Source organism: Homarus americanus, unplaced genomic scaffold (genome assembly GCF_018991925.1).
Source record: "Homarus americanus isolate GMGI-L3 unplaced genomic scaffold, GMGI_Hamer_2.0 scaffold50281, whole genome shotgun sequence".
In the NCBI taxonomy this organism is placed as follows: Eukaryota; Metazoa; Arthropoda; class Malacostraca; order Decapoda; family Nephropidae; genus Homarus; species Homarus americanus.
Genome location: NW_024742338.1, coordinates 3,431,313 through 3,446,312, shown reverse-complemented (window position 1 = coordinate 3,446,312; position 15,000 = coordinate 3,431,313). Strand labels below are relative to the sequence as shown.

The 15,000-nt window shown below is 48.6% G+C and overlaps 1 protein-coding gene across 1 annotated transcript in view; it reads right to left on the bottom strand.

Moving 5' to 3' along the window:
* LOC121876753 overlaps window positions 1–15,000 on the bottom strand; it is a 23,525-nt gene that overhangs the window by 8,073 nt on the left and 452 nt on the right. The window contains 8 exon segments of the mRNA XM_042382125.1: window positions 22–177; window positions 295–930; window positions 1,103–1,199; window positions 1,294–1,501; window positions 2,215–2,264; window positions 2,266–2,364; window positions 2,699–2,928; window positions 3,591–3,706. Of these exon segments, the coding sequence (XP_042238059.1) occupies window positions 22–177; window positions 295–930; window positions 1,103–1,199; window positions 1,294–1,501; window positions 2,215–2,264; window positions 2,266–2,364; window positions 2,699–2,928; window positions 3,591–3,706 (1,592 nt within the window).

Genomic DNA, 15,000 nt, shown 5'->3' with positions numbered 1-15,000 from the left:
GTAGTAAGATGGTTGACTTACGTGATTGAAAATGTTAACAAAGGCGACCGAGTTGAGACAGTCCTTCTTGCGTAGTGTGAGTCTGACGCCAGCCTGGTGGGCTATCTCTCTCTGTAGTCTGATAACTTGTTGTTCTCTCAGGCTCATGAGTCTACCGTCCTGCCCCACTTGGTACTGCTGCAACATATTATTATTATTATTGGACACTGCTGTAAAAATTCATCATCATCATCAGTGTGCCAACTTTGCGCTGCCGGATGTACCTTTAAGTGTACAGTGAAGGTGTACTGTTACCTGTTGTTGTTTAGGAGTGATGGTCGGGCCGACTGAGGCGGCTCTACGGCCATGTTCACGTCGCCCGGAGCGTCGATGTTCAGAGCGGCGCCGGAGGAGGCCAGTCTGGGGGGCCTGAGGGACGGGGGGCGCCGTGGGTGTTGGGGGCGGCGCCAGGCCCGCACTGCTCGCTAGGAATAAGGGCTCGTAGGAACTCTCATCGGCGTTGACATTGGACCAGCTGCCGCCGGCGACGCTGCTGGCACCCACGCTGCCTCCGCTGGCCCCCGTCGCTCCAGCATACCCTGTCGCACCCCCAGACGCCCCGCCGCTGCTGTAGCCACTTGCGCGTTGACCTGGGGGTAGAGGCGGCCTCCCTCCGCCAGTGGCACTGGGCCCTCCAGCACCCAGAGAATTACCTATGCGTAGCTGGACGGCGTTGGGGTCGTTGATGATGGAGTAGGAGGCGTCACTACAGTCTAGGGCGTCGCTGGAGTCAGTGAGGGAAGGGTCGGTGGGGTAGACGGCGCCGTACAGCTCAGAGTTGGCCATGCCGCCGCTAGACTCCAGTACTGCTCCCACACTCTCGAAGTTGAACACGGAAGATGATGGTGAGGGCACATTGATGACCGTCACGTGTTCCCGCGCTGGTGGCATCTGGCGGTGACAGGTGGTGTAGGTAATACACTCGCTACACCTACCACACACCTATACACAACTCCTACCCTCTGCACCCCTACCCTCTATATCCACCTCACACCCCTATCCATCTACACTATCCACATACCACTATCCAGACGCCATGCCGCACCTGGGTACAGTAACTTACCTGCGGACCTGGAGGGGACCTGAGGAAGGTGAGGGAGCCCGTCCCAGTAGAGGGCGTGGTGGGGGAGCTGGGTAGTGACGCCCTAAACGACGACCTCCTGTGTGGGGAGACAACATAAACGGTTAGTAATAACAATAACAATAGTGTGTAATAAAATGATGATAATAATAATAGCAGTACCAGATACACACCTATTGAGTGGGGGGTCGTGGTGATGCCTGACGTAGGTGACAACGGAGGAAGGGGAGGTGTTGGGGTCGGAGGAGCCAGAAGAGACTGAGTTAAGGCTCTGCATGGACGACAGGGTGGACATAGCCGAGAGTCCTGAGGCGGTGGAGAGCGTCATGCTGGGGGCAGGACTTAACCCGAGGCGCATCGAGTGTAGGCTGGACACATCATCTGGGGGAGGTGATAGTGGTATGGTGACTTGTGATGATAGTGGTATGGTGACTTGTGGTGGTAGTGGTATAGTGACTTGTGGTGATAGTGGTATGGTGACTTGTGGTGATAGTGGTATGGTGACTTATGGTGGTAGTGGTATGGTGACTTATGGTGATAGTGGTATGGTGACTTGTGGTGGTAGTGGTATGGTGACTTATGGTGATAGTGGTATGGTGACTTGTGGTGATAGTGGTATGGTGACTTATGGTGATAGTGGTATGGTGACTTGTGGTGATAGTGGTATGGTGACTTATGGTGATAGTGACATACAGTGACACCAATAGTGGCACCGATACAGTGATCCATCGACACATGAAGCAAGTTACACCATGTGAAGCAAGAACCTTACATAAAGTAGTATATAATGATGCTAGACTCACAGGTAGATCAGGTTAGATTAGGTTAGCTTTCGTTAGGTTAGATTAGTTTAGGTTAGGCTAGATTAGGTTAGTTTAGGTTAGATCAGGTTAAGTTAGGTTAGGTTAGGTTAAATCAGGTTAAGTTAGGTTAGTTTAGGTTAGATCAGGTTAAGTTAGGTTAGGTTAGGTTAAATCAGGTTAAGTTAGGTTAGTTTAGGTTAGATCAGGTTAAGTTAGGTTAGGTTAAGTTAAATCAGGTTAAGTTAGTTAGGTGAGGTCTTACCTCTGAATTCGAGGGCGTGTGGTGGAAACTGGAAGGTGGGGGTGGGGGAAGGGGGAGTTGGGGTTCCTGAGGAGGGGATGGCCTCCGGCTCCCTGCTGTAGAGGTTGTCCTTGGGCGTCAACACTCCCAGTTCCCGCAGGCGGCACCGCAGGGAGTCTATCCACTCCAGCATCTGCTCCCTGTAGGTGACGGTAGCCAGAGATCATTTCGAGTCACTTGGGGTCATTTCGAGTCACTTGGGGTCATTGAGAGTCACTTGGGGTCATTTAGAGTCACTTGAGGTCATTTAGAGTCACTTGAGGTCATTTAGAGTCACTTGAGGTCATTTAGAGTCACTTGGGGTCATTTAGAGTCACTTGGGGTCATTTAGAGTCACTTGGGGTCATTTAGAGTCACTTGGGGTCATTTAGAGTCACTTGGGGTTGATATAGGATAATTTAAGTTCATTTGGGGACACACACACACACACACACACACACACACACACACACACACACACACACACTCTCTTACCTGTTTTGGGCGCCCAGTTTGATGACTTCGCCCTCCAAGGTAATGGCGAAGACGTGTTCATTATCCTCGTGGACGCGGATAGAGGGAGAGACGTGGAGGCAGCGAGCGAGAGACGTGCGATGGATGGGGTTATGACTGAATGCTGAGCGTCTGTTCTCGTAAAACTCAAGCCAACCTTCCACCTCGTCGTGTACACAGAAGGACACCCATACTTTCTCTGCCTTGGCTGGCTGTGAGAGGAGAAGGGTAACGTGTGGTTATTGTGGTGGTTGTGAGTTGTGGTGCTGTGGTTGTTGTGGTGTGGTTGTGGTGCTGTGGTTGTTGTTAGTTGTGGTGGTGTTATTGTAGTTTTTGTTATGAGTTGTGGTGATGTTATTGAAGTTATGAGTTGTGTTGTTATTGTGGTTGTTATTCTTATTGTCACCTGTTCGTCTATTTAGGAGTTGAGGTATTAATTAAAGGTTTACTGGCCACGTTGTTATTATTATTATTATTTTTATTATTATTATTTATTTTTGTGGAAATATATCTTAATTGGGGAAGTATTACTGACATTGCTGAAGTACTACCGACCTTGGGAAGTACTCCTGACCTTGGGGAGGTACTACTGACCTTGGGGAAGTACTACTGACCTTGAGGGAAATACTCTGACCTTGGGGAAGTACTACTGACCTAGAGTACTACTGACCTGGGGAAGTACTGACCTAGGGGAGGTACTACTGACCTTGGTGAAGTACTACTGACCTTGGGGAGGTACTACTGACCTTGGTAAAGTACTACTGACTGGGGAGGTACTACTGACCGGAAGTACTACTGACCTAGAGTACTACTGACCTAGGGAAGTACTACTGACCTAGGGAAGTACTACTGACCTAGGGGAAGTACTACTGACCTTGGTGAATGGAGACATGACTGACAGGCGTCGTTCCTGGCTGGGCATCCTCTTGAGCCAGCCATTCTTATGAACCTCCCTCGTCCCGCCCCCACACCCTCCGCCTCCTCCCCCATCTGTGGAGAAACACCTGTTACACACCTGTTAATACCTCCATGTTGCTGCCATCTATGGATAAACACCTGTTACACACCTGTCAATAATCCAAGACTGCGGACAAACATATATGGTACTGTGAATTATGTTTGTGTACTAATTCAGTCTAAGAATACCGTGACCTATTTTTATTCAGCCTAAGAATACCGTGACCTATTTTTATTCAGCCTAAGAATACCGTGACCTATTTTATTCAGCCTAAGAATACCGTGACCTATTTTTATTCAACCTAAGAATACCGTGACCTATTTTTATTCAGTCTAAGAATACCGTGACCTATTTTTATTCAACCTAAGAATACCGTGACCTATTTTCATGTTTGCCGCCTCATATCACACACTCGTCAACCTGTCTCTAACTTCAGGTTATTTCTTCTCTGTTCAGTTATGTCTCCCAGCTGATATTAAATAATTTTTGCTTCATGTTATAACCTACGGGAATAACTGTTTACACTCGAGAACATAAGGCGACTCTTTGTAAGCTGGAAGTGTGATAATGTGTGAATATAATTTTAACTATTATTTTTCTATTTATTATTTATTGTTATTATTATTATTATTATTATTATTATTATTATTATTATTATTAAGAAAATTAAATTCGATAATCAGTAAGAATTTTATTTTGTAATGTTTCGTCAGGTTTCTGTACGGACGAATATCAGGAAAATCTGGCAAGCTTATGAGTGAGTTGCCAGATGTGTGTGTGTGTGTGTGTGTGTGTGTGTGTGTGTGTCCAGATTGTCCGGGTGAGGTGATGATCGCCCGTAGACTTGTGCAATTTACACTGGACTGTACTAAGACAGTGCAGGTATACAAACAATGTACCTAGACAGTGCAGGTATACAAACAATGTACTTAGACAGTGCAGGTATACAATGTACCTAGACAGTGCAGGTATACAAACAATGTACCTAGACAGTGCAGGTATACAAACAATGTACCTAGACAGTGCAGGTATACAATGTACCTAGACAGTGCAGGTATACAAACAATGTACCTAGACAGTGCAGGTATACAAACAATGTACCTAGACAGTGCAGGTATACAAACAATGTACCTAGACAGTGCAGGTATAATGTAATTTCAGACAGTGCAGGTATACAACAATGCACGCAGACAGGTATACAAACAATACTAGACAGTGTATACAAACAATGTAATGTAGACAGTGCAGGTATACAAACAATGTATCTAGACAGTGCAGGTATACAAAAATAATGTACTCTAGACAATGTAGGTATACAAACAATGTACTAGACAGTGCAGGTATACAAACAATGTACCTAGGATAATGTAGGTATACAAAACAATGTACTCTAGACAGTGTAGGTATACAAACAATGTACCTAGACAGTGTAGGTATACAAACAATACCTAGACAGTGCAGGTATGGTTAAACATGTACTAGGATAGTGTAGGTATAAAACAATGTAATGTGGACAATGTAGTATAAGCAAAACAATGTACTAGACAGTAGGTATACAAACAATGTACTAGACAGGTGTAGGTATACAAACAATGTACTAGACAGTGTAGGTATATGTAAAATAATGTACTAGACAGTGTAGGTATACAAACAATGTACCTAGACAGTAGGTATACAAACAATGTACTCTAGACAGTGCAGGTATACAAACAATGTACTCTAGACAGTGTAGGTATACAAACAATGTACTCTAGACAGTGGTAGTATGTACAAACAATGTACCTAGACAGTGGTGTGCTACAAACAATGTACCTAGACAATGTAGGTATACAAACAATGTATCTAGACAGTGCAGGTATACAAACAATGTACCTAGACAATGTAGGTATACAATGTAATGTAGACAGTGCAGGTATACAAACAATGTAATTTAGACAGTGTAGGTATACAAAACAATGTACCTAGACAGCAGGTATACAAACAATGTACTCTAGACAGTGTAGGTATATACAAACAATGTACTAGGACAATGGTATACAAACAATGTACTACAGTGTATACAAAACAATGTACCTGACAGTGCAGGTATATAAACAATGTACCTAGACAAGTATACAAACAATGTACCTAGACAGTGCAGGTATACAAACAATGTACCTAGACAGAGGTATACAAACAATGGCCTAGGACAGTGAAACAATGTAATTCTAGACAGTGCAGGTATACAAACAATGTAACAGACAGTGTAGGTATACAAACAATGTACTCTAGACAGTAGGTATACAACAATGTACCTAGACAGTGTATACAAACAATGTACCTAGACAGTAGGTATACAAACAATGTACTCTAGACAGTATATACAAATTAATGTACTCTAGACAGTGCAGGTATACAAACAATGTACTCTGGTAGACAGCAGGTATACAAACAATGTACCTAGACAGTGCAGGTGTATATAAACAATGTACCTAGACAGGCAGTATAGATACAAACAATGTACTAAGACAGTGCAGGTATACAAACAATGTACCTAGACAGTGCAGGTATACAAACAATGTACTTAGACAGTGCAGGTATACAATGTACCTAGACAGTGCAGGTATACAAACAATGTACCTAGACAGTGCAGGTATACAAACAATGTACCTAGACAGTGCAGGTATACAAACAATGTACCTAGACAGTGCAGGTATACAAACAATGTACCTAGACAGTGCAGGTATACAAACAATGTACCTAGACAGTGCAGGTATACAAACAATGTACCTAGACAGTGCAGGTATACAAACAATGTACCTAGACAGTGCAGGAATACAAACAATGTACCTAGACAGTGCAGGTATACAAACAATGTACCCAGACAGTGCAGGTATACAAACAATGTACCTAGACAGTGCAGGTATACAAACAATGTACCTAGACAGTGCAGGAATACAAACAATGTACCCAGACAGTGCAGGTATACAAACAATGTACCTAGACAGTACAGGTATACAAACAATGTACCTAGACAGTGCAGGTATACAAACAATGTACCTAGACAGTGCAGGTATACAAACAATGTACCTAGACAGTGCAGGAATACAAACAATGTACCTAGACAGTGCAGGAATACAAACAATGTACCTAGACAGTGCAGGTATACAAACAATGTACCTAGACAGTGCAGGTATACAAACAATGTACCTAGACAGTGCAGGTATACAAACAATGTACCTAGACAGTGCAGGTATACAAACAATGTACCTAGACAGTGGCAGTATACAAACAATGTACTTGCAGGTATACAAACAATGGCGATAACCTCCTACACTTAACACTACTGTTGCCTTGACTACTGTCTCATGATGGTAGTTGAGGTTAATCCTGTTTGTTGCACTGATAATATACTTAAACCAGATGAAGTGTGTGTGTGTGTGTGTGTGTGACCTGTCCTTGGTATAAATTCATTATCAATATAAAGTTCTTTCCTACTGTGTGGTGCCTGTTTGGTGGTCTGGTGGGGGAGAGTGTGTGTGTGTGTGTGGTAGGGTGTGGTGAATGTGCAGAGTGTGATGGGTGTGTGTTTGGTTGGTGTAGTGGGGTGTTATGGGTGTGGTGGGTGGTGTACCGGTGTGGTAGTGGGGGTATGGTGGGTGGTGTGGTGGTGTGGGGTAGTGGTGGTGGGTGGTGTGGTGGTGGTGGGTGGTAGTGGTGGTGGGTGGTGTGTGGTGGTGGGTGGTAGTGGTGGTGGGTGGTGGGTGGTAGTGGTGGTGGTGGTGGGGTGTGGTAGTGGGGGTATGGTGTGGTGGTGGGTGGTGTGGTGGTGGGTGGTGCACCGGGTGTGGTAGTGGGGGTATGGTGGGTGGTGTGGTGGTGGGTGGTGTGGGGTGGTAGTGGTGGTGGTGGTGTGCCGGGTGTGGTGGTGGCAGTGGTGGGTGGTAGGTGGTGGGTGGTGGGGTGTGGTGGTGGGTAGTGGTGGGTGGTAGTGGTGGTGGGTGGTGTGGGGTGGTAGTGGTGGTGGGTGGTGTGGTGGTGGGTGGTGTACCGGGTGTGGTAGTGGGGGTATGGTGTGGTGGTGGGTGGTGTACCGGTGTGGTAGTGGGGGTATGGTGGGTGGTGTGGTGGTGGGTGGTGTACCGGGTGTGGTAGTGGGGGTATGGTGGTGGTGTGGTGGTGGGTGGTGTACCGGGTGTGGTAGTGGGGGGATGGGTGGTGTGGTGGTGGGTGGTGTACCGGGTGTGGTGGTGGGTGGTGTGGGTGGTAGTGGTGGTGGTGTGAGGGCAGCACACATTGAACAGTGACCACCTGTGTTGAGGCCACCAAGACAGCCAGGAGAGAACCTACAGGAGCTTTTCTCTCTTTATGACGTCAACTGGTTAGCTAGAGAAAGAGAGAGAGAGAGAGAGAGAGAGGGAGGAGAGGGAGGTTGAGACAAAGAGAGTTACTGGGGCTCTCTAATCCATTATCTCGATCCAGACAATGGTAACATCCTAACTTTTATAACAAGGAATTTGGTGTTTTTCTTTCAATCATTTCCTTATTACTGTACATTTTAGTTTTTTCTAGCCTTAAATACGATAACTTAACACGTACTGTAGGTTAATAGAGTAATCAGTGGGTTGTACACACGTAGCACTGGTGTTAACAGGGAAGGATGTGGAGTATTGGAACTTTTTAAAACACCTTCGTGATGCTCAGTAAATTTATTAGGTCATTGTTTTGTTTACCATGATGACAGGTGATGATGGTGAGGCTGTGGGAGCAGGTGTGAGGGACAGGTGTGAGGGCGTGGGGGGTGGGGAGGGGTAAGGGGCGGCAGGTGTGACGGGTGGTGAGAGTGGGGGGAGGTGAGAGGGCGGCAGGGAGCCAACCAGTATCAGGGTGGGTGGGCGGCTAGGTCCTGCCCCATGCCCTGTGCCCTAACCTTATGACCCTGCCCGTCTCCCGCCGCCCCCAATATGGTACAAAGAAAGTCGATCATTGCCCCCTCCCCAACTCTCTCTCTCTGTCTGCCTGTCTCTCTCTCTCTGTCTGTCTGTCTCTATCTCTGTCTCTCCCTCACCCAGTGTATTAATATCCCTGGTGATCACAACAAAATTCTGACCCTGAGACAGTGAACAAAACAAGACCTCTGTGTTCCTGGCCCAGACAGTCATCATGTATCTACTTGCTAACGTATGAAACTTAAACCATATGTTGGCTGTTTATTATTATCATCATCATCATCATCATCATCATCATCATCATCATCATCATTATTATTATTATTATCATTACTTCAAAGTGTTTACGCCTGTCTCTGCCCCGTGTTTGTCCAGTCCTTTCACCAGGTAGACCAAGGAGTCCAGCCCTTCGTCAGGATACTACAAGTTTCTACCACCCACAGTAGTATAGGTCTTGTTAGTGTCGCTGTTCTAGATTTAAGGTAATGTTTATCACTGACATAAAACACGTCCATTTCTGATGGTATAGTCACTGGTGCTTTTGTTACTACTAAAGACAATAATGGAAATGGCACTAATATTAACAAATGCAAAACAATAACAACAACAATGATAATAATAATAAAAATAATAATAATAATAATAATAATAATAATAATAATAATAATAATAATAATAATAATAATAATAATAATAATAATAATAATAATAATAAAAATAATAATAATAATAATAAACTGTGTATATGTGTCCAGCTTCGTTATGTCACCACCTATCCCTCTACACAGCTGCTGAAGGAACAGCTGGTATCAGGAGTAGTGGTGAAAGAACAGCTGGTATCAGGAGTAGTGGTGAAGGAACAGCTGGTATCAGGAGTAGTGGTGAAGGAACAGCTGGTATCAGGAGTAGTGGTGAAGGAACAGCTGGTATCAGGGTAGTGTGAAGAACAGCTGGTATCAGGAGTAGTGGTGAAGGAACAGCTGGTATCAGGAGTAGTGGTGAAAGAACAGCTGGTATCAGGAGTGGTGAAGGAACAGCTGGTATCAGGAGTAGTGGTGAAAGAACAGCTGGTATCAGGAGTAGTGGTGAAAGAACAGCTGGTATCAGGTAGTGGTGAAGGAACAGCTGGTATCAGGGTAGTGGTGAAGGAACAGCTGGTATCAGGGTAGTGGTGAAGGAACAGCTGGTATCAGGAGTAGTGGGTGAAGGAACAGCTGGTATCAGGGATAGTGGTGAAGGAACAGCTGGTATCAGGAGTAGTGGTGAAGGAACAGCTGGTATCAGGAGTAGTGGTGAAGGAACAGCTGGTGGGAGTAGTGGTGAAGGAACAGCTGGTATCAGGGTAGTGGTGAAGGAACAGCTGGTATTAGGAGTAGTGGTGAAGGAACAGCTGGTATCAGGAGTAGTGGTGAAGGAACAGCTGGTATCAGGGAGTAGTGGTGAAGGAACAGCTGGTATCAGGAGTAGTGGTGAAGGAACAGCTGGTATCAGGAGGTAGTGGTGAAGGAACAGCTGGTATCAGGAGTAGTGGTGAAGGAACAGCTGGTATCAGGAGTGAGTGGTGAAGAAACAGCTGGTATCAGGAGTAGTGGTGAAGGAACAGCTGGTATCAGGAGTAGTGGTGGAAGGAACAGCTGGTATCAGGAGTAGTGGTGAAGGAACAGCTGGTATCAGGAGTAGTGGTGAAGGAACAGCTGGTATCAGGAGTAGTGGTGAAGGAACAGCTGGTATCAGGGTAGTGGTGAAAGAACAGCTGGTATCATGGTAGTGGTGAAGGAAACAGCTGGTATCAGGAGTAGTGGTGAAGGAATGGTATCAGGAGTAGTGGTGAAGGAACAGCTGGTATCAGGGTAGTGGTGAGCACAGCTGGTATCAGGAGTAGTGGTGAAGGAACAGCTGGTATCAGGAGTAGTGGTGAGGAACAGCTGGTATCAGGAGTAGTGGTGAAGGAACAGCGTGGTATCAGGAGTAGTGGTGAAGGAACAGCTGGTATCAGGAGTAGTGGTGAAGGAACAGCTGGTATCAGGAGTAGTGGTGAAGGAACAGCTGGTATCAGGAGTAGTGGTGAAGGAACAGCTGGTATCAGGGTAGTGGTGAAGGAACAGCTGGTATCAGGAGTAGTGGTGAAGGAACAGCTGGTATCAGGGTAGTGGTGAAGGAACAGCTGGTATCAGGAGTAGTGAGTGAAGGAACAGCGCTGGTATCAGGAGTAGTGGTGAAGGAACAGCTGGTATCAGGAGTAGTGGTGAAGGAACAGCTGGTATCGAGGAGTAGTGGTGAAGGAACAGCTGGTATCAGGAGTAGTGGTGCCATTTCCATTATTGACGACGTTTGGGGAAGATAGTGTCACCATCTTCCGTTAAGGGATGTTGAGGGTTGTTTACATCTGGTCTCTCTCTCTCTCTCTGTGCCTAAACTAACCTAACATACCCGTACTGCCAGGTAACGTCAGGGTGTCTAATCTTCAGGTGAATTATGCTGGGGGAGGCTAATTTGTAGGTGATCTGTAAACAATGGTGGTGATGATAGTGGTGGTTATGGTGGTGATGATGGTGGTAGTGGTGGTGATAGTGCTGGTAGTGGTGATAGTGTCAGATGGTAATAGTGTGGAGACGGGAGGAGGATAGGAGAGGGTAGGAGAGGGAGGGTAGGAGGGGGAGGGAGGGTAGAAGGGAGGGAGGATAGAAGGGAGTAGGAGAGGGAGGAAGGGTATGGAGGGAGGGGAGGAGGGGCTGCATCAAGACACCAGGTGGATGCCGGGAGGGGTAGCGTAGCAAGGCCAGTAGTCGTGTCCCTTGTCCATCCCTCCCTCCATCCCTTCTCCTCCTCCATCTCCCTCCCTCTTTCTCAGTCCTTCCACCCTCAGCCATCCTCCCCCTGGGTTTTCATACCTGGCTTCCATTCACCTGTTCTCACCACCCTCGCCGCCAGACACCACCTCCTGCCAGGTTCTCAGACTCCAATACTCACATAATGCTTTTCTCACCTAGTGCAGCTAAGACGAGACATCCTGGTAAAGTCTCAGTGCAGTTTCGTCACCATGTTGGCCTTGGTGTGTGGGTGAGTCAGTCTTACGTCACTAGGGAGGGAAGGAGAGGGAGGTGAGGAGGAGGAGGGAGGAGGGAGAAGGGAGGAGGAAGGAAAGGGAGGTGGAGAGGAGAAGGAAGGAAGGAGGAGGAGTGGAGGGGAAGATAAGAGAAAGAAAGGGGAAGAGGATAGATGGAAAGGAAGGAAGGAAAGGAAGGGATAGAGAAGTGAAAGGAAAGAGATATATGGATGGAAGGGAAGGGAAGGAGTGGAGGATAGAGTGAAGGATGAGGAAGGGAAAGGATGGATAGATGGAGAAGAGATAGATGAAGGAAGGATAGATGGAGAGGAGGAAGGGAAGGATGGAAGGAAGGGAAGAGGAGAGATAGATGGATATAGATAGATAGATGGATGTAGATAGATGGGAGAGGTGGAAGGAAGGGGGGGGTGGGGGGGGGTGGGAGATAAAGGAAAGAGAAGTAAAGGAAGAATGGGAAGGAAGGTGGAAAGGGAAAGGAAAGGAGATAGAGAAGAAAAAGGGGTGAAAGGAAGGTAAATGGAAGGAAGGAAGGATGGAGTGGAGGATATGAATGGATGGAGAGGATGGATGGAAGGAGGAGGATGGATGTGGGGGGGGTGGGGGGGGGTGGGGGGGTGTGGGGGTGTGTGGGGTGGGGGGGGGGGGGTGTGGTGGGGAGGATGGATGGATGTAAGGGAGGGAGGATGGAGGAGGATGGAAGGATGGATGGGGAGGAAGGAGGATGGAGGAGGAAGGTGGAAGAGGAGGGAGGATGGGGGAGGATGGATGGAGGATGGATGGATGGATGAAGGACGGATGGAGGGAGGGAGGAGGATGGATGGGAGGAAGGGAGTGGAGGGAAGGGAGGAGGGAGGGATGGGAGGAGAGAGGAGGGAGGATGGAGGAGAGGAGGGAGGATGGAGAGGGAATGGAAGGGATGAGAGGATGAGAAGGGAGGAGGGATGGAAGGAAGGAGGAGGTAGGGAGGGAGGGAGGATGGAGGGGAGGGAGGATATTGGAAAGAGAAAGGATAGAATGGAAAGAGATAGAGAAGAGATAGATAGAAGAAAAAGAGATAGATAGATAGAAAAGAACAGAATCAGAAGAAAGAGGAAAGAGGAATGAAGGAAGAAAGAAATAGAAGAAGAAGGAAAGGAAAGAGATAGAGAGAAAGAAGATAGAAGGAAAGGAAAGGAAAGAGATAGAAGGAAAGATGGAAAGGGAAGGAAAAGATGGAAGAAAAAAGAATGAATGGAAAGAGAAGGAAAGATAGAAAGGAAAGGAAGAAAATAGAAAAAAGAGATAGATAGTAGGAAGGAAAGAGATAGAAGAAGGAAGAAGAAGTAAGGAAAGGAAAGAATAGATGGAAGAAGAATAGATGGAAAGGGAAGGAAAGGATGGATGGAGGAGGGAGAAGGGGAGGGATGGAGGGAAGAGGAGGGATGGATGGAGGGGAGATTTGCACCTTATAAGTGTGTGTGTGTCGGTGTGTGACTCACTATTAGTACTACTAATGTGGTGGTGGGTGAGGCTGAGGGGTGAGGGGGAGAGAATGTGAGGGCTGAGGGTGAGGGGAGAGAAGGTGAGGGGCTGAGGGGTGAGGGGAGAAGGTGAGGGCTGAGGGTGAGGGGAGAGAAGGTTGGGAGCTGAGGGGGAGAAGGCGGGGCTGGGGTGAGAAGGGAGGTGAGGACTGAGGGGTGGGGAGGGAGAAGGCGAGGGGCTGAGGGTGAGGGAGAGAGTGAGGACTGAGGTGAGGGAGAAAGGTTGGGGCTGAGGGTGAGGGGGAGAAGGTGGGGGTGGGGGAAGGTGAGGACTGAGGGGTGAGGGTGAGAAGGATGAGGAGCTGAGGTGAGGGGAGAAGGTTAGGGGCTGAGGGTGAGGGAGAAGAGAGGTGGGGAGGTGGGGAGGAGAGTTAGGAGCTGAAGGGGTGAGGTGAGAGAAAGGTGTTAACTGAGGGTGAGGGGAGAAGGCATTGAGCTGAGGTGAGGGAGAGAAGGTGAGGACTGAGGTGAGGGAGGAGGGTGAGGGTGAAGGCGAGGGGCTGAGGGTGAGGGGAGAAGGTGAGACTGAGGGGTGAGGGGAGAGAGAAGGCGGGGGCTGAGGGGTGAGGGGAGAGGTTAGGGGCTGAGGGGGTGAGGGGGAGAAAGGCGAGGCTGAGGGGTGAGGGAGAAGGGATTAGGGCTGAGGGTGAGGGGAGAAGGTTAGGGCTTGAGGTGAGGGGGAGAAAGAGTGAGGCTGAGGGTGGGGAGAAGGTGAGGAGCTGAGGGGTGAGGGAGGGAAGAAGGCTGAGGGGTGAGGGGAGAAAGGTGGGGACTGAGGGTGGGGGAGAAGGCGAGGCTGAGGGGTGAGGGAGAGAAGGTGAGGACTGAGGGGTGGGGGGAGGCAAGGAGCTGAGGGTGAGGGGAGAAGGTTAGGAGGGCTGAGGTGGGGAGAAGGTGAGGGGTGAGGGGAGAGAGAAGGGTTAGGGCTGAGGGGTGAGGGAGAGGGTTGAGTGCTGAGGTTGGGGAGAAGGTGAGGGAGCTGAGGTGAGGGAGAAGGCGAGGCTGAGGGTGAGGGGAGAAGGACTGAGGGAGGTGGGGAGAGAAGGCGAGGGGCGGTGAGGGTGGGGGGAGAGTTAGGGCTGGGGGGTGTGGGAGTGGGTGAGGTGGGGGAGAGAAATGTTAGGGCTGGGGTGGGGGAAGCGAGGGCTGAGGGTGAGGGAGAAGGCAGGAGCTGAGGTGAGGGGAGAGGCAATTTAGGAGCTGAGGGTGAGGGAGAAGGATTAGGGCTGTGAGGGTGAGGGGAAGGTTAAGACTGAGGGTGAGGGGAGAAGGCGGGGAGGCTGAGGGTGAGGGGAGAGAAGGTTAGGGCTGAGGGTGAGGGAGAGGTTAGGGCTGAAGTGAGGGGAGAGCGAGGGGCTGAGGGTGAGGGAGAAGGTGGGGAGCTGAGGGAGTGAGGGAGAGAAGGCGAGGAGCTGAGGTGAGGGAGAAAGGTTAGGAGCTGAGGGTGAGGGAGAAGGTTAGGGCTGAGGTGAGGGGAGAAGGCGGGGGCTGAGGGTGAGGAGAAGGTTAGAGGCGAGGGAAAGAAGGATTAAGAGGCTGAGGTGAGGGAGAAAGGATTAGGGCTGAGGGTGAGGGGAGAAAGGCAGGAGCTGAGGGTGAGGGGAGAAGTTAGGAGCTGAGGGTGAGGGGAAGAAGGATTAGGGCTGAGGGTGAGGAGAAGAGCAGGAGCTGAGGGTGAGGAGAAGGTTAGGGCTGAGGGGTGAGGAGAAAGGATTTAGGCGCTGAGGGTAGAGGGGAGAAGAGTGGGAGCTGAGGTGAGGAAAGGCGAAGGAGCTGAGGGTGAGGAGAGTTAGGAACTGAGGGTGAGGGGC